The sequence below is a fragment of the Callorhinus ursinus genome, unplaced genomic scaffold, assembly GCF_003265705.2.
Source record: "Callorhinus ursinus isolate GAN/ISIS: 27379988/994484 unplaced genomic scaffold, GSC_fseal_2.0 scaffold4, whole genome shotgun sequence".
NCBI classification, from domain to species: domain Eukaryota; kingdom Metazoa; phylum Chordata; class Mammalia; order Carnivora; family Otariidae; genus Callorhinus; species Callorhinus ursinus.
The window spans coordinates 155,671,302-155,690,001 of record NW_027397066.1 but is presented as its reverse complement, the minus strand read 5'-3'; the positions used below and the strand labels follow the sequence as shown (position 1 = coordinate 155,690,001).

At 42.8% G+C, this 18,700-nt stretch overlaps 1 protein-coding gene across 2 annotated transcripts in view; it reads right to left on the bottom strand.

Annotated features, from left to right (window-relative positions):
* Positions 1–18,700, bottom strand: part of EBF2 (EBF transcription factor 2) — a 187,333-nt gene that overhangs the window by 28,155 nt on the left and 140,478 nt on the right. For both annotated transcript variants that reach the window (XM_025873970.2, XM_025873972.2), the window contains exons 8-10: positions 13,064–13,181; positions 11,421–11,551; positions 10,404–10,530 (exon numbers count right to left, since the gene is read on the bottom strand). In XM_025873970.2, the coding sequence (XP_025729755.1) occupies positions 10,404–10,530; positions 11,421–11,551; positions 13,064–13,181 (376 nt within the window). The remainder of the gene's footprint in view (positions 1–10,403; positions 10,531–11,420; positions 11,552–13,063; positions 13,182–18,700) is intronic.

Genomic DNA, 18,700 nt, shown 5'->3' with positions numbered 1-18,700 from the left:
ATGCCACAATGGAGCAGTTATGAATATGCTCATGCTCTCTGTAATGTGTATTTAGAATATTATAGCCGAGAGCACCAGGCCATTAAGGGGGCTGGGAGGTCTCTGGTGAAACAACAGCCCCCTATTCTGGGGCTTCCAACGGAGACATCATTCTTTAGACTCAGCCAGAGGATGGATCCGGATTTCACAAGAGGTGAGGGTAGAAGTGACCTCAGTAAAACTACAGGCTACCAGGAGGGCTGTTGAGTCAACCTGTTTCCAGTGTGAACGGGGAACAATTGTACTCGGGCCAGTTTTTGATGTTTGAATTGGGTATTTTTAACTCAAAATCAGATTCATTTCTTAAATGGGATGTTTTTTTTTTTAATCAGGGTAATGCTATAAGGAAAAAAAAAAAAGAAATGCGAAGCGGCTGAGCTATTAACATTTGCAATCCTGCGTGCACATCTGTGCAGGGCAGCTTTATGACAAGAGGACCCCACAGCCCACACTGAGCGTCGGGGAGGAGACTGTTCAGGGTATGATCCGGGGGTTTGTGGAAAAATCTAGGTCTCCCGTTTCTCCTCCCAACTGCTGCCTGTTCCTTGCCATTTTCTTATGAACACTTTCACCCAAATAATGAACGGAGGTGTGTAATCAAATGCGTTTGCTTGTGCTAGAATAAAAGATAAGAAGTCTTCTGGGGGAGGAAGTTAGTTGACCTGAATTCTTTGGTTTCTTGGTTTCTCCACTAGTTCTCATTTGCCAACTTCTAAGTTCAACCACACACCTTGACAAGCAGCGCTTCCATGCGCACCTGAGCGCACCTGAGCTCACCTGGGACAAGTCAGTGTCTCCTGCTTCTTTCATCCTCCGTTGAAAACCCACTCTCCCTTCACTCCACCTGCAGAGCCATGTCCTCAGCCTGCCTTGGCCTTCTCTGTCACCTACAAAATCCTGATTTCTAATCTAGACCCAGATACTAAGGGCATGGTGCGGTAGGTCTTTCAAGAAGAATCCACCTCTTACAGAAGGGAAGACATGCAAAAAAAGTCCACCATTGATCTAATGGTGATGAGGGCAAAGGCACCCAGAACTCATCCCAGAAACTGTGTGTCCCTCTGCCAAAGGCTGACAGTAGTGAATTGGACTTATATTTTTATATTTCTATACATAATGTACTTGCATACCTATATCATTTCATTTTCCCAGTAAGAGAAATACCTTCCTGATTGTTCACTCAGAAAACCGAGGTGTAGAACACTTAAGTGACTTGCAGGAATGTTGGGGCTCAAATCTAGGCCTGTACTCTTGGTCATTGTCTTCCACCCCGGCACTAAGTTCTCTCTTAATAACAGGATGGAGTTGGTACTCCTTTGCCTTCCACACCCTCAGTTATTCGTGGACAGGAGAATTTCTATGACTTCCAGGGAATTCGAGGCCCTTCATAGGTTGTCAGCGTATCGCATCACGCCGTAATAGAAAAAGCCCACTTTGCAATCTGGAGCACCAGGTAAGGCAGCCTCTGAGCCCCCTCCATGCTCACTGGCCAGGCCTATTTCCTGTGCATTTCCTCGGAGTAACAACCAGAGAGCCAAGGCCATTGGCATTTGCAGGTAAACTACTGGATGAAGCCAAATAGATGGCCTTCATGTAATTTCTTCTGTGACGCTACACAGGATTGGCAAGTAGCACAGATCAGTGGTTAAGAGAACAGCTTTGGAAGTAGACTGCTAGGACTGCACCTAACTTGGTGACCTTGGGCAGCAGGATTCTTACCTATAAAGTTGAGATACTAAGAAAACCATCACAGTGAGAAAGGGCAATGATGATATGAGCTCATGAGACAGAGCCTGGCTCTACCTCCTCAAACGATGACAGATAGGACTACTGAATTAGTATCATCATTTTTCTTCTTATGAGTTCTACCTGATGATAGAACTTACAACTTAAGTTGTAAGTTCTTAACCAACAATCAAATGCATAGACAAGATTCTGCAAAAAGCCACAGGAATAATACTGAAAAGCTGCGCTCATCTACCCACATGTGCTCAGTGACCTGCCATGGACCACATGCATCATGAATTTACACTGGTTTCTGTGGGGCAGGGGGTATGTGTGCAGATTTTATCATTATATACAATGGCCATTCTACCCCCAAAAGCATGCTCCAGACATTCTCTTCCTGCATCTTCAAAACAGCCAAGAAAGACCTCCACAACCAATAACCATGACCCCACTGGGTTCCTCTACCAGGATTATTTTTCTGCCCTGCTGATTCTCTGTGGAAAAGTCTGTGAGGAAAGTAGAACCTCGCCTCTTTGCACCCAGGCTGGCATACCTACCACCTCCAGGTCTCCAAGCAGACCTTTCCCAAGGAGCTGTACTCTCATGTGGATCTCTCAATGCCGCAGCAGCAAGCTACATTTTAGCAAACCATGGTTGAAGGAAAATAGACCTGCAAAGTCACATGTGTGAAGAAAATGTGTTGTTTTTCAGAGCCCTGATGTTGTTTATGCTGTACTTGGCAGCAACAACCATGGGGACTGATTACTGCATTTTGGCTAATTATACCAGGTAAGTTACATCTAATAGGCTTGGGTTTATTATGGTGGTGTATCCTTGGATACAGGAACCATCAGTGGTTGGACCTGGAGCCTCCTTTCCCACCTCCTGCTTTTTGAGTCTCCTCCTAGAAAGTTCCACCTTAAGAAGAAATATTATTGTGTTCACCATGCAATGACTGAGTCTCATAAGAACTGCCCCACGTGCAGAGTACTTTACCAGCCAGAACGTCTCCACAACAGCCTGATGAGCAGGACTCAGGTTTCTCAAACTCGTTTCTTTGTTTAAAATATAGATTCTCAGACCCTCCCAAAAGAATATGATTCGGTATATCTGGAATGGAGCCAAGCATGATTTTCATACTCAGCCAAACTAGGGAAACACCTATGGGTAATAGTATAATTAGTACCATTGCTTTACTGATGAAGAAAATAAGGCTCAGGGTGGTTAGGTGACCTGTCTAAAGGACAAACAAGTCATTGATGGCCCTGCCGGCATCTGAAAGCACGTCTTCTGGCTGAGTCTAGTGCATCCTCCTCTTGGATGCCACCCTCCTGCTCTGGCTCACTCTGTCCCTGCTAAAGCTCTTGAGACTTCTCAAGGTTTTCCTCTGGAATCAAGATGATATTTTCCACCTGACCACTGGAGTGGAGTATTTTGTCTAGGCCTATAGTGGTTTCTGATACACTCTCCTGCAGTTGAGCACATTCCGAGGCATGGAATGTGTGGCTCAGGAGGAGGTTGGCTGCGAACTCTCTGCCTGTCAGCTACCCCGCCGCCCCCCCACCCCAGAGAAGGCCAGGATTCTCCAGGCTCACGGAAGGTAGGCCTCGGCTCTAAGGCAGAGTGGCCCCACCTCCAGTCACCTAGGGAAGCCACTGCCTTTCCAGCTATTGGACTAAGATTCCCAATGGGTTGTAAAGTGGCTTTCCACGCTGGTGGCTGCTCCTTGAGTGGCAAGACGAGAGATCACCAGTCCGTTTCCTGTAGTGCCTGGGCCCCTCCATGAATAACATTAGCCACTTGTCTCTACCAACCTGAGTTGCATTTGGCTCAGTAACGTCAGGTGGAAATTTCTAGAGGGAGTGACCAGCCTCCCAAGCCATCCTGGACAGTGTTTGTATTTTTATTTTCTTCTCTGTTTGTAAAATAATGTGCAACTCGTCCCCACCCTCCTCACCCTTAACTTCCTCCCACGTCCTTCTTTCTCCAAAGCAGTCTTCTGGAAGAAGCTTCACTGCTTCCCTGGCTGGAAATACTCTTTCTGTACCTAAAGAATCAAGTTTACCAATGTATGCTGTTTCAGTATTTCAGTATGTGGGACATTAATTTTTTACACCACATTTTCTTTCATTATTAATTAAAAATTACTTAAGTTTTTCAGAAAATAATAAATATAAGTAAGCAAAACTTAAACAAATAATAATAATACCAATACCTAGAAACCACCATTGGTAATGCCTTCTTATGCAGGTTTCTATATCTTATGGTTTTTACACAACTATTCTTTTTTCATGTATATATATACGTATATATATATATGTATATATATACATACACACACACACACACACACACACACACACACACAAATTGGACCATACTGTGCATACAGTTCTTAAGCTTTTTTTAAAACCTATATTGCAGACATCTTTCATGCAACTAAATATCCTTTCACAGCACTACTTTTAATATCTAAAAAGTGTTTAGGTGTAAGGATATTTCACTGTTTATTTAATGAGTCCCCCAAAGGACACTAAGGATGTTTTCAATTTTTCACTACCATAAACAGTGCTCCAATGAACAGCCTTCAGGCAAACTCAGTTATTTCCTAAGTATACATTCCAAAACGTAGAATTGTTGGGTCAAAGCATATATACATTTTAAGGCTCCTAGATCCTTCTACCCTCCTACAGGTGTATGTTAGAAAGTCCCCACTTTCTACTAATTTTGCCAACTTGGGTATTTTCATTTGTTAAAAAAGGAAATCTTTGGGGCACCTGGGTGGCTCAGTCAGTTAAGCGGCTGCCTTAGGCTCAGGTCATGAACCCAGGGTCCTGGGATCAAGCCCCACATCGGGCTCCCTGCTCAGCGGGGAGCCTGCTTCTCCCTTTCCCTCTGCCTATTGTGCTCTCTCTCTCTCTCCCTCTGTTGAATAAATAAATAAAAATTTAAAAAAATAGAAAAGAAAGAGGAAAAAGAAAATCTTTGCCAACTTGATAGGGAGAAAATGTTATCCCCTAGTTGCCTTAATTTGCATGCTTTTGATTATTAACGTGATTGGGATTTTTAAAAATGTTTACTGCTAAATTGTATTCCTTCCTAAATTAACTCCTGATATTCCTTACTAGCTCTTAATTTACATATCTTTCTTTTTCCCTTAATTTGTAAGATATCTAATATTCATCTTTTTATCTACAATGCATAACATAGTTGTTGACAAATAGAGGCATAAAATAAGTTTTTGCTGAGCAAATGAATGAATCTTTATACATAAGATGTCACACATAATGAATATGTACTCAGTTTGTCCTTTCTTCCTTTTGATTTAATGACATCACCTCGACATGCAAAAATTTTCTTTTTATGTAATCATAGATTTATGCTTGATGGCTTCCTTGGGGTCAAGGTTAGCAAGGCTCCAGATTATAATAACAATATTTTGAAAGGTGTTCATTTTTAATTAAAAATATTTAATTCAAATGTTTTAGTTCATAATATGAAATTAGCTATCTAACCTTTTTTTTGATACTTAACTAGCTGGTCTAATACCATTTGTTAAACATTCCATCTTTTCCACATTGACTGAGGTGGCTCCTCACCTATACACGTTTAGGTATTTATACTATTCATGTGTAAAAACCTGTTTATTTTTAAATGTTCTCTTCTGTTGCATAACACTTCTATATGTTCCTCCAAAGCCCCATATTCTTCTAATTACTCAAAATAGGTTTTAAGTCCGGTAGGGCATGGCCCTCTCATTTTTCAAAATGAGGGGTCCTATTTTAGCACCTTTATTTTTCCAGGTGAACTCTTGTAAAATTTCCCCAAACATTTTGTTGGTACTTTGATTGGCATTATGTTAAATTTATGCATTAATTGACATCTTTACAATATTAAATCTTCCCACTGCTCCACCAGCTGGAAGAATTTTGTCCTTCCTCTGAACTCCCTTAGCAATTTATACCTTTTTAAAAATCACTTTCTACACTATACCCACCCAATTTTTCAAACCTGAAACCTGAGAGGCATCTCCTCCCCTCCCTTCCCCAACCTTTACCCCATCCAATCAATCATCAAGGGCTGCCCATGTGACCTCCTAGATTCCATCCCCTTCTGCCTGTCCCCACTACTGGTGCTCTGGTCCAGGCTGCCATCATTTCTGGCTGAGGCCACCACACTGCCCTCCGACTGACCTCCTTGAATCCACCCTGGCTTCCAAGCCGTTCTCTACAATTCAGCCAGAATGATCTTTTAAGAGGCAAATCTGATCATGGCCCTCCCCAGCTTTAAAATATTCCAATAGCTCCCCATGGCTCTTGGGGTAGAGCCAGAGAAGCAGGTCTCAACCCTCCCTTCCAGCTTGAGGCCAACCATTCTTTAACTCATTCTTTCTGCCCTGTTCATAGTAGCCATCATATATATCCCATGTCCTTTCTTACCCCAGGGCCTTTGCACATTCCGTCTCTTGTGTTTGGACTGTTCTTAGCCTTCCCCATTATCTTAGTTTAAGAAGGTTCGATTTCCCAAGTGTATATTCCCAGCATCCTATACAACTCCTTTTTAGTACTCATCACATTTGTAACTACTTGTTCAAGTTTCTATGGTAATAACCCTGATAGTAAAAGTTTCCATGGTAGTAACCCTGATAGTAATCATAAGAATATTATTAATAATAAATGCTTTTGAATAGTGAGATATAGTCACTCTCTGTCCCAAGTGCTTCCATGAAAGGGTGCTCTAGACCTGGCTTCTGCCAGTTCGTGACAGCAGGTTGTTAAAATTTCAGAAATTTGTGAGCCAGCTGACGTCATACTGGTAGCTTAAAATCAGCCATAGTCAGAGAATTTGCACCATGGAAATCAGCAAATACTACCAACCCTACTGCTCCCTCCCCACCACTTTTCCCTGGAGAGCCAAACACCAGTATTTGCATGCACAGTATTATTTAGTCTCACAACAGCTCTGTGAGATAAGTATCCCATTTTATAGATGGGGAGACTCAGAAGTTAAGTCACTTACACAAGATTTAAGAACTAGAGACATCCAAAAAGCCAAAACCTAGAGCATAAGTAGTTCATCTTCACATCACTATACCATAGTGAAGGAAGGAGCCTGCTGGTCTGACTCATCTACAGTCTTCCCAGCACACAGCACAGTGTTGAGCATAGTGAGTGTGCTCAATCAATATTTGCTTCATGAATAAGTCGATAAAATTTCAGCACATCAGGAAAACAGAGCTATTTGCTGACAATAAGTATTAAATAAAAGACACTAGGCAGGATGGCCAAAGACCTGAGTCCTTGCTCTGACTCCACCTTGAATTCAATGGGTACTTGTGAAAAAGTTGCTTCTGCCTGGGGCTTAGTTCTCCCATCTGCAAAAGAGGGAGTTTGACCAGTGATCTGCAATGTCTCACCATTTCTATAATTCTTTGAATTTACAAGTAGCATAATATCTACTATTTTCATGGTTATGTGGGCTCCCCTCTCAGCAGACACTTTGTTTCCACAAACTGTGGCTCATGGCCTCCTCTATTCTGTCTGGTAAATTCCCACTTTGCTTTAGAAATGTCACTCTATTGTCACCTCCTCTGGAAAGCCTTCACAGATTCCCTAAAGTCAGCCACTCCCTGCTCAGTGCCCCTTGCATTTATACCTCTCACGGGACTTAACCCAATTATCATAATCTCCAGATAGCTATCTCCCCTTCTAGAACTGTAAGCTGCTAGAGGCATACTAAAAATTACTGATTTTGTGTCTTGAGCATAATTTAGAACTGATGTTTGTTCAATGAATATATCAAGTACACTGATACCTGGGTCCTGCCCTCCGAGATTCAGAGCTACTTTGTCTGGGGCCCAGGTGTTGGTGATTTAAAGTGCAGCCAAGGGTGAGGACCTCTGCTTCAGAGAGAGTTTTCACCTGCATACACACATGGGCATGCACACGACGTCAGGCTCCACACGTCCACAGTCTCACTGAGTATCCTTACTTCAGAAGAGAGCTGAGGGTTGGTTGCAACATGATTGCTATTTTTCCTACCTGTCTCCTCACAGGCCAGATGGTCATCCATACACAGTGGGTAGAGAAAACAGAGATGCCAGAGCCCTACATGTGGAAAGCATCCCAAAGTGAGACCCATTCCTAGCCTAACTTCGGGGACAGCCCACACTGCTGCTTTCCCCCTGCACCATCAGACACTCCTTCTCAGTCACCTTCATAGGTGACTCCTCTTTTCACCCTGAGCCTTACATGCTGGTGCTCCTGAGGCACCATCTGGAGACTTCTTCCATCCTGTAGCTGCACTCTCTTCTGAGGCCATCTCATCCAGCCCTGTGGCTTTAAGTGCTGTCTGGATGCTGACTGCTCCCTTGTTCAACATCCTCAGCGCCTTCCCATCCAAGCCTCTTACCCTACCCGCTCGTCCTACCTCATCCCCCATCCACCAGTGCCACTCCGGCCAGAGGTATTTGTGCTCTTCCCTGATGATGCTGGGCTTATCCCCACCTCTCAGTCTATAATCTGTTCTCTGCCTGGGACATTTACCCCCAGTTCACAGCCAGCCAGACACTGTTCTAGAGAACACTGGGGAACCAAACAGAAACACAACCCTGAAGAGTTCCAGGCACAGAAGGAAGACAACGGAGAGGAGAGAAGGTCAGAAAGATACGGAGGCTGGGGGCCGATTTGCACACCTGTGATACGGGTCTCCACCCAACGTCCCTTCCTCACGGAGTCCCTCCCTGACCACCCCCCCCAAAACCCTGCCTCATTCTCTATCCCTTACTTATTACTGTTGAAATTGTATCATCTATTTTCTGTGTTGTCTGTCTTCCCCTCTAGAAAGTAAGTTTTATTACGACGAGGGATTTTAACTTGCCCATTTCTATATCCCAGAGCCTAGAGTTGTGCCAGCCCGTGGTACTAGGCATGTCATAAATACTCATTTAAATGAATGAATATACTGTATGCCTTTGGGAGCTAAAGCGGTAAATATTTTACCGTGACTGTAATAGCATCTTCCATAGAAACACACACACACACTAACCCAACCAACCAAGATGTACCTATCTCGAGAGAGAAAATTCAAAGGTGAAATTTTAGATAAATATACCTAAAAATTACCCTTGTCCATCTACTCCTCAGTGATATGTAACCAGATATTTACACAGAAACAAGAAGGGGAGTCTGGAACCAAATGAGAGAAGACACTATAAAATATTAGAATTTCATAATGGGTGTGATATATTTTCTAAGTGTATATATTTCTTTCTCTATGCCCCTTATTTTCTCCTTCAAAGTACAATGTCCTAGTTGATCTTCCTGCCTTCAGTTGTTCCCCTGACTAACTCAATCTTTTATATCAATAGCATTTGTGTTTCTTCCGAGAACCCCTTTGAGTTACTCTCACTTCCATGGGAACGCTTAATGTCGTCTTACAAATCAAGTCTAAATTCCCATACAAGGCTTTGTGAGGTTTTTTTTTTTCATTTTTTAAAATTGTGGTAAAACACACATGACAAAATTTACCACCCAAAGTCATTTCTAAGTGTAGCAACCGATCTCTAGAACTCTCATCTCACAAAACTGAAACTCTGTTCCCATTAAACATCACTCCCATTCTCCCTCCCCCCAACACCTGAGAACCAGCATTTGATGTTCTGTCTCTGAATTTGATCATTCTAGGTACCCTACAGGGCTTTTAAGCTGTTTTATGTTTTCCTTCCTTCCCATTCCTAGCTCATGTGGGCTAAGTTCCGGCCTAAGTTTTACCCGAGTGCACTGCCATAGCTGTAAACCAGCCGTCTCTCCTCCAGACACCTGCTCACCTTACCCACTGGGCCCTAGCACATGAAATTCCCATAGTTGGGACATTCTTCCTTCTTCCCTGCCTGTTCAAATCCTCCCCACCCTTAAAAATAGTCTTTGATTTCCATCTTCTTCTTGAAACCCCTTCCCTCTACACTAGTCCACACTAAACTGTGTCTTCCTGGAATTCGTATTCCATTCACTGGAAACACCAAACATTTTGAATATTTTAATTCCCCAGCTGTTCTGTGCAATATACCAACGCCCCCTCCAAAAATGTCTACATTTCCAAATAGGGACCATGTCTCATATGTCATTGTACCTTAGAAAAAGTAGATATTCAACCAATTTTAAACAAATGTTTTTAAACAAATATTCAGCAAATTTCAACAAGCATTGAAATCATAGATAATTCCTACTTTCATAAAATTTTAAAACAATTTGAATCACTCTGCAGCACCGTTGGGCAATTTTTACAAATCCTTTTCAAGAAAATTTAGCTATAGCCAACCACTTGGCCTAATTTTTTATCTGATTGCTTAGTTAAAAGTCTGTTCTAGCACGGTTCTAGCCAAGTCAAATTTATAAAGATGGCACTCATGAAATGAGCTCCTGTGATCATCTCCCAGACTGTTCAGAAATCGCTTGCATAAAATAAAATTTAAAATCGAGTCCACACTTCCCCAATCAATGCCTATCACCCCGTCCATTCTCCCCACACTAGTAAAAAGACCTAGGAAAGGTAAAATCACTATAAAGTGGAGACACTGGGAACTAGAACAAAGGTGAACCCGGAGCCCATCTCCCCTGGATCATTTTCTCACCCACCTGTGTAAATGAACCTCCCTGGAGCTCCCTTGCAGAACTGTTTGGACTTATAAGATAATGTCACTTCCACTACTCCGGGGATGTGCCGAGGAGGAGTCTGCACTCTGATGGCATGAGGCGTTATTAGCTGAGGAATGAACAGGCAGAGAAACAAAATACCTGTTATACAAGTTATCACTGAGGCTACAGAGGACCGGAGCATGTCCTGCAACGACCCGCCAGGGCCCCAAACTCTCCAAACACCCTGTCCCTCTATCTCACATGTTTCTCCCTCCTACCCTGGGATTTCCTCACAACTTAACCTGTCTAGATCCTCACCTTCCCACCAGCCCAGCTCAAGATTCCCCCTACCTCCGGGGCCCATCTTTGTATTCACTCCCTTCCTGCTTGCTACACTGCTACTCTCTCATGTAGTGACTTGGCAATTTCCACATCCAACCTAGCACCGTCGCTTGTCTTTTTGTAACATCTTGTTGGTTTTCTCATTATGAAAGTAGAACATATCCACTTTAGAAAATTAGGAAATTATAAAAAAATATGAAGAAAACTATTCGCCTTGTGTAACCCAGAGACGGCCACTGTTAATCTTTGGTGTGCTTCCAGAACTTTTCTATGGATGGCTGTTATATTATTAGATTTTATATCCATAGACACCATTATCCTGATTTTTTTTTCACTTGACATTATAGTGTAAATACAATCCTTTCTCCTGTGCCATTAGAACTTTTTCAAAACCAAATTTTTAAGAGTGGAATTGAACCATTCTATTGTTCAATATTTAGGCTCTTTCTAATTTTTCACAATTATAAACAATGTTGCGATAAATATTTATCTTTTTAAGGGATCCATGCCTACAATAAATTGTGGTTTACATGTTTTTTAATTCTTGGTGCCTTGCTCACAGTAGGTAATCAGTAATGTGCATCCATGCTGCTGATGCTCCAGGAATTACATTTCCCCAAATCAAAACTATCTTTGCACCAAAGAAAATCAGGGAAGCAAGTTGCCTTTGCCTACCTCACTCCATACAAGCATGGTCCCAAACACCACTTGGAGGCCATCAAAGAAGTTGTCTCCAATGATGATGACCATGGCTCCTCCTGTGGTCCAGCCTTCACTTGGGCTAATGGCTTTGATGCAGGGGGTAGCTAAGAAGATAGAAAAGAAAATGTCAGGGCTATCATTTGATGGTTGAAATTTGGAGTTTGGGGGATTGGCTGCTCTCAAAAGCTGTTGGCTATTCCAGGTTCAAGTTGAGCTTTGCTGACTTGCCATCATTCCCTAATTGGTTGCTGGTTTTCACCAGGTCATTAAAGCCTAATGAGTTGACCACTATGTATGAAAACATGGAACACTTAGCTAATTGTGCAAAGGGTGGTTTTAAAACCCTGTTGTTTTTCCCCATATTTTTATAAGTTGATCACACTGGAAATGTGTAAATCCCTTTTCTCTCCCCACCTCCTCTGCCCCAAGATGTTAAGATTTACAAGGCCTGCTAATGTGCTAGAGAGAGAAGGAGAAAGTAAAATCTATCATAGTTGGGTTTTTTTTTTTTCAGCTCTATCAGGAGACAATTTCTAATCACTTTCCTAACTTTGTAGGATGGATTCCGCCCCCCTTCTTCCATATGTCCAAGGCCTCTGGACTTTACATCCCAACAGGAACCCAATATGGTTTTCAGGCCATAACTAAAGTCAATCCATCACTCCATTTCCAAAGTTGACAGGGTCAAAGGTGGAGGAGAACTTTGGCAGGACTCCAAAAACATGAGCCCCCTTTGAACAGCCAGTCAATCACATCCAATCAGTCAAAAGAAACTGGATGGGTTCCTAGTTCTGAACCCTGGGATTTTCTTCTCCCCTTTCAGTGCCCACTGTGGGAGAATTAACACCACTCCAAATTCTTTACTGATTCAATCATTTTCTTTCAGTTCATTAATTCCTATTTAAATTGATACAAGACACATTTTAAGGGCCAAGCTGGGGTGGGGGCTGGTGGGCAGTATACAGCAAAACATCACACTAAAATAGTAGCTTAGGTTAGCCATTCACCTTATATTACAAAGCACCTTACTATCCCAGTGAGCTGGGGAGTGTGAAAGATGGAATTTACTCAGGTATTTGTCAGTTATCTTCCTTGATATGCTGTAATTTTTTGGACAACTTGAAGCTGAACAGTTACCAGTATTTCTGACGACTTTAATGCACATGGAAAACTACCCAGAGCAGATCATGATTTCTTCTTGTCCAAGCAAACAAAAATCAATTAGTGTCAATTTCATTCTGCACATTGTTTTGTTTTGCCCACAATCTGTTTAAGGGCACATCTGACACTTATTCATACATGTCTGCACTGTAATGTTCCTGTTTAACTAAGATGTCATAGGCTTACGTTTGCCTCAAATGCCCACCTAGCAAAAAGAAAAACACAGGACTAGATGGCAGAGGCGGTGGGGCACGGTGGCCTGAGTGCCGACTGGGAGGCGTGCGGGGTTGCAAGAGAACAGGCAAGAGTCAGTGTTTACAACTTCACTTAAAACCCACATGATCTTGTGTACTTTCTCCACGCCTGCCCAGACATAAATTTAAAATTCAAACCAGGACAATGGCGGGGACCTTGATTTGTCTGCCGTTCTCAGCCCAGACGGCAGGCAACCCTACCTTCTGATGGGTCCAGCCTTCTTGCTCTCCGGCCATGCTTAGAGTTGTTATGAACAAACATGTTGTCAGAAACAGCCAGCACGTGTCCATCCACGTTCACTGTTGTTGACAACACAACCTGCACATTTAAAGCAAAAGTTGGGGGGGGGGGTGAGGGGGGAGTTAGTTGTACATGAAGTAGGAAAAGTCGCAGCCTACTGTTTTGCCAGACATCCCTATGGCTAATGAGAGATGGAACAGAATCTTGGGCCAGGGCCATGCCCTCGGCCTCTCAGCAGGTCATCCTCCTGTGATTATGGCAGAGCTTCCTGGAAAAAGAGGCCACCCTTCACTCGCATGTTGTTATGTATTTGTGTTCAAACCACGCCCCAGTGACAGAGTGGGGAAACTGGCCATCGGCCTGCTGGTTCTAAAAACCTTGCTCTCTCCCACAGGACCTGGACAGTCACTCCCAGCTGACCCCAGAGCTATGCTCATGCCAAGGAGCCAACTGTGTGAGCTCAGGAAGGTAAGGCCTCAACACCAGCTGGGAAGTCATCTCTCCCAGCTCAGGAATGGGTTCTCACACTTCTAACGTCTGCTCAAGGAATGCTGGGCACAAAAATGCTGCCTGAGGGGCTGTTTGTGGGGTGTCCCCACCCGCTAGAGAGCCGTGGCAGACATGATCCGATTTCTGGCGAGGAGATGAAGTTGCTGGAATTCAGTGTTGAAAATGTAGGACATTTAGTATCTAGGCAGAGGAAAGGGAAGAGATGGGTGTGGAACAGTGGAAGATCATGGATTGGGGGTCAAAGAGAACGAAGACCCCCACACCCGCTGTTCCGCACCCTGGTAACCTGGGACAAATTACCTCACCTTTTCTAATCTCCATTTTGCTCATCTGTAAAACACAAACAACAATGCCTATCTCAAGGGCTCAATAAATAAAGTAAGGATGAAATGAGGTATTACACGTAAAGCTCTTAGGTGGAGGGCCTGGCGCATGTGACAGGGGGATGAGTTCCACCCTAACTGCCTCACCTCTGCCTTGTTTGGCCTGTCACTAGGATGGGTGACATTACTCACTGAGCCCCTCCCTTAGTGTAAGCTCTAAGGGAGACTCTAGAAAGGCAGACACACGGGCTGGCTACCAAAAGTTACAAAGTTGGGCCCCTACCCTCAAAGAGCTCTCTTAAGGGCTGGAGAAACATGGCTGACACATAAAAGAAAGAGCACACAAAATGAAATCAAGTTGAGTTCGATGTGTGTGCTGTAGTTCCAAGAGGCAGATGTCAGTGAAGGCCAGAGCAGTTGGGAAAGCGTAGCAGAGGTAGGTGGACTTGAGTGCACCTACCACCTACCTGACCTAAGAGGATGGGCCATCCTAGACGTGAGTCTATTTGTCAGTTATGTATGCAATTTTTTTTGAGAAAATAACTTGTTATACACATATTCGTGCATATATATAGACCTCTGGAGGAAAGGCATTGATAGGTACGTAATGAGGAGCTGTATTTAAAAATGACTCTTCTATCTACTCCCAAATTAAAATTGCTGATATTCTTTTTTTCTTTAAATTTTTTTATTGTTATGTTAATCATCATACATTACATCATTAGTTTTTGATGTAGTGTTCCATGATTCATTGTTTGCATATAACACCCAGTGCTCCATGCAGTACGTGCCCTCTTTAATACCCATCACCAGGCTAACCCATCCCCCACTCCCCCTCCCCTCTAGAACCCTCAGTTTTTCAGAGTCCATCGTCTCTCATGGTTCGTCTCCCCGATTTACCCTCCAATTTACCCCCCTTCATTCTTCCCCTCCTGCTATCTTCTTTTTTTTTTTCCTTAACATATATTGCATTATTTGTTTCAGAAGTACAGATCTGTGATCTCACTGATATGAGGAATTCTTAATCTCAGGAAACAAACTGAGGGTTGCTGGAATGGTGGGTGGTGGGAGGGATGGGGTGGCTGGGTGATAGACATTGGGGAGGGTATGTGCTACGGTGAGCGCTGTGAATTGTGTAAGACTGTTGAATTTGCTGATATTCTACTTACATTTTTTCTGCCACCCTTCCTTCCTTATTAAATGAAGGGAGCGGGGGACCTTGGCCCTGCCTTATCTCTAATGTGAAGTAAGATTCACTAGATGGCATTTAAAATTTTCTACTATGAATAATTTCAAGCAAACAAAGTGAACAAGATAGTATGATAAATCCTTCCTTTTTTTTAGGTGAAGTTTATATCCATTGAAATGCACAAATCTTAGCTGCACAGTTTTGACAGATACATCCAGGTAACACAGACCATATCGGGGTATAGAACATTTCCATCTCCCCAGAAAATTACCTTGTATCTTTCTCGGTCAATCCTCCCCTCCTACCTAACCCCCACCCCAAGGAAACCCTTCTGAATTTTTTTTTACTTTCAATGTAGGTTTAGATGGTAGCTTTTAATTTTTCTTAAATACATATATTTTAATATAATAGGGGTTCAGGATAACCCCTAAAAGCATGAGTCCCCAAGATATTTCACCTAACCTAGTCCCATGGGCATGACAGTACCACACAGGAATTTTCCATGGACATTAGTGGGTTTCAATCATTCATCCCAAAAACATTCACTGAGCTCCTGCTACATGTTGGGTATTAAATCAGGCCCTGGAGATTCAAAGACAACAGAATGGGTTCCTAGTCAGCTATGTGTCTCCCCCACACTTCAGTTCCTCACTTGTGAATACACTACAGGTACAGTGTCCCCGCCTCTCTGTGACATCAAAAGGAACTTAAAGGAACCTCAGTTGTCGTTCAGAAAATGATTGTCAATAGCTCATAATTCAAGGATGCAGCCTGTCTAGCTCCGGATCTGTTTTCAATTGCCCCATGTCAACATGTTAGGAGTCTGGGGAAAATCCTTCCAGAAATTTCCTATTGTATGGTGGCCACCGTAAGATGTAGACATCCATTGCTCTCCACAAGTGCATGGAGGCACAAGTCCTTATCAGGGCAAGCACAAGATGGCATCATAGTCAAAGGAAGAGAGAAGCCAAGGATCCTGGCATGGGGTTAAGATGATCATGAAGGGGGCGCCTGGGTGGCTCAGTCATTAAGCGTCTGCCTTCAACTCAGGTCATGATCCCAGGGTCCTGGGACCGAGCCCCACATCGGGGCTCCCTGCTCGGCGGGAAGCCTGCTTCTCCCTCTCCCACTCCCCCTGCTTGTGTTCCCTCTCTCACTGTGTCTCTCTCTGTCAAATAAATAACTAAAATCTTAAAAAAAAAAAAAAAAAGATGAGCATGAAAGTTGAAAGCATTCACCTCTGCATATGCTTACCCCCTGAAAATAATAGGAGAAAGTGGAGAAGAAAGAGGAATCAGGCCACTTTTATAAATTGTGTGTGTGAATGGATTGACATAGCTGCCATCTCTGGAAAACTTAAAACAAGAGGGTGCTTCAGGCTTTAATTGCTAATGAGCTGTGCTAGGCACAGTGAGGGGAGCTCCAGCCCGTCTGAGGATTATGTGGATATAGAGAGCATTCTCTCTGAGACTACTTTAATTCATTCCACAAGCTTCTTGTCATACTGTACTTTAGTGCTCCTCATGCATTCCTGCCACAAAATATGAGGCTTTCTCGAGCCAGCTGATTTCATCATTGTCCATTTGGGTGGAGTGAGATTCAGTTCCAAAGTGAACATTTCCCGAATGACATACCCTGATGGTTCAGATGCACTTCATTATTTTCTATTAACAATGGAAATAAATTTTAATCTCTTGCTGGCTAGCTCTGGCCTCTCATGACAGCAAGGGAATTAACCTGAATTATTTCAGTGTCTGCAAAATTTATTACAAGATTTTAAATTATGTCCAAATGTATGTGCGTGTGTGTATATATATATAGATACAAGGCAAGTTCCCATTTTTAATATTCCAAATATCTTAGACTGTGGGTTATCTAGAAGAGTCTGTCAATTAAAGTGAATTGGCAAAATGTAGAGTATTTAATCCTCTAGCTCCACCATGCAAAACCGGACATGTTTGCTGGTTGTTCTTATACATGCACGCGCACACACGCACACACACACACACACACAAATATTGACCTTTACATACATCCACCCTCCTTCTGGAAGTAAGTGAACCACATTATGGAGGTGAAGATACATTTGGTACATTCAAAGCTTTGAATTTAACTTCCTTCCCTGTTTTCTGATGAACGATGACAACACTGATATTATTCTATTCAGACAAGTTAAAGTTTCTGAATGTTTAGGGACTAAAGGAAGTGGAATGTGCATTCCAGCATCGTCTCACTCCCAGGCCTTCCCTTTCCACAAGCCAACTTCTTTCCCCTAGTGAGTATTTCCTGGGTCACGAAGGCTGACCTTTTCCATCTGGAATCAATCAGTCAACCCCTGACAACTTCCTGAAACACCTCACTCCATTTCCTGTTCTCCCCCCTTCTCTCTTTTCCCCTGGTTTGCTTCACTCTTCAAAACTGCAGGCCACAGCAGCTTAATGTTAGAGGGTCAGACACAGTTAGACTCCAAAACACTACACAAGGACACCTTTGACCTTCAAAAATCTTTACATCTTAGCTAAACAAATCAAGGTCAACATTTCTTACCATTACCTTGTTAACTATTTGTATGCATCTTTGCCAACGATCTTCTGATCATATAACCATCAATACCACTTGTTCTCCTGAGCTCATAAACTGATCTGTTTTCAAAGTAGCAAATTTAGTCTTGATAAAGGGTGTCATTTTGGAGGTAGCCGAAACTAGAAGTCACGGGCCTTATAACAAACATATGGAGAATATTGCCGACAAAGGAACTTCTACGTCTCATCAGCGTCTCCTATCACCTAAACCTGATACCTGGTCTTTCCTAAAGCTGTCAGGCTCTCTTGGCACTGCCATTCTGCTGGCACGGCCCGAAAGAATGCCAATTAGGAATACAGATGTCCATAATTTGTGTGGGACGGACCCCCAGTTTTTGCTGCTGACACTGTGACAGCTTTCATTTGTTTCTCATAGTTGGTGTATCTGTATTTTAGCTCAAAACTCCAAAGGAGAGCCTGCAGATCAGAAACCCAAGCCACTGTAGATTATAGCTCTCCTCGACTGAGACATTTCAACACAAAAGCAATAACCCAGGATATTCATGCAAATATTATTTATGACATGGCACTTTAAAGACAAGATTCCAAGAAAGAGAAATAAGGATCCATTGAAATTGCTTGCATTTTTTTTTAAGTGGAAGCAGTTTTTCAATTTTTGCAATTCCTTCTTTTGCTCTGTGTGATCTCAAATTTTTAGTGAATTTACACCCAGAGCAACTGGAGAGTGGCAGTGTAAGTTCCAGTTGGAATCATCCGATTAAATGGCAGTTTTAGCTACATGAAGAAAAATCCGTAGCTCCCCTCGAAAAATACAAGACAGTTTTAAGAACAAAATCTACAACTGTGTTAGCAATCTGCTAAAAGTACTCAAGAAAACGGATTGACTTTCTCAAATTATTTTTTTCTTCTCATTATCTAAAAGTACTCCCATGTCCCTCACTCTAATAATTTATACAAAGCAGGAGCCGAGTTGTAAAGAGCTCTTTCCTGCCTATACAAGGCCACAGTGGGAGTTACTCTTTAGGTGGGCAC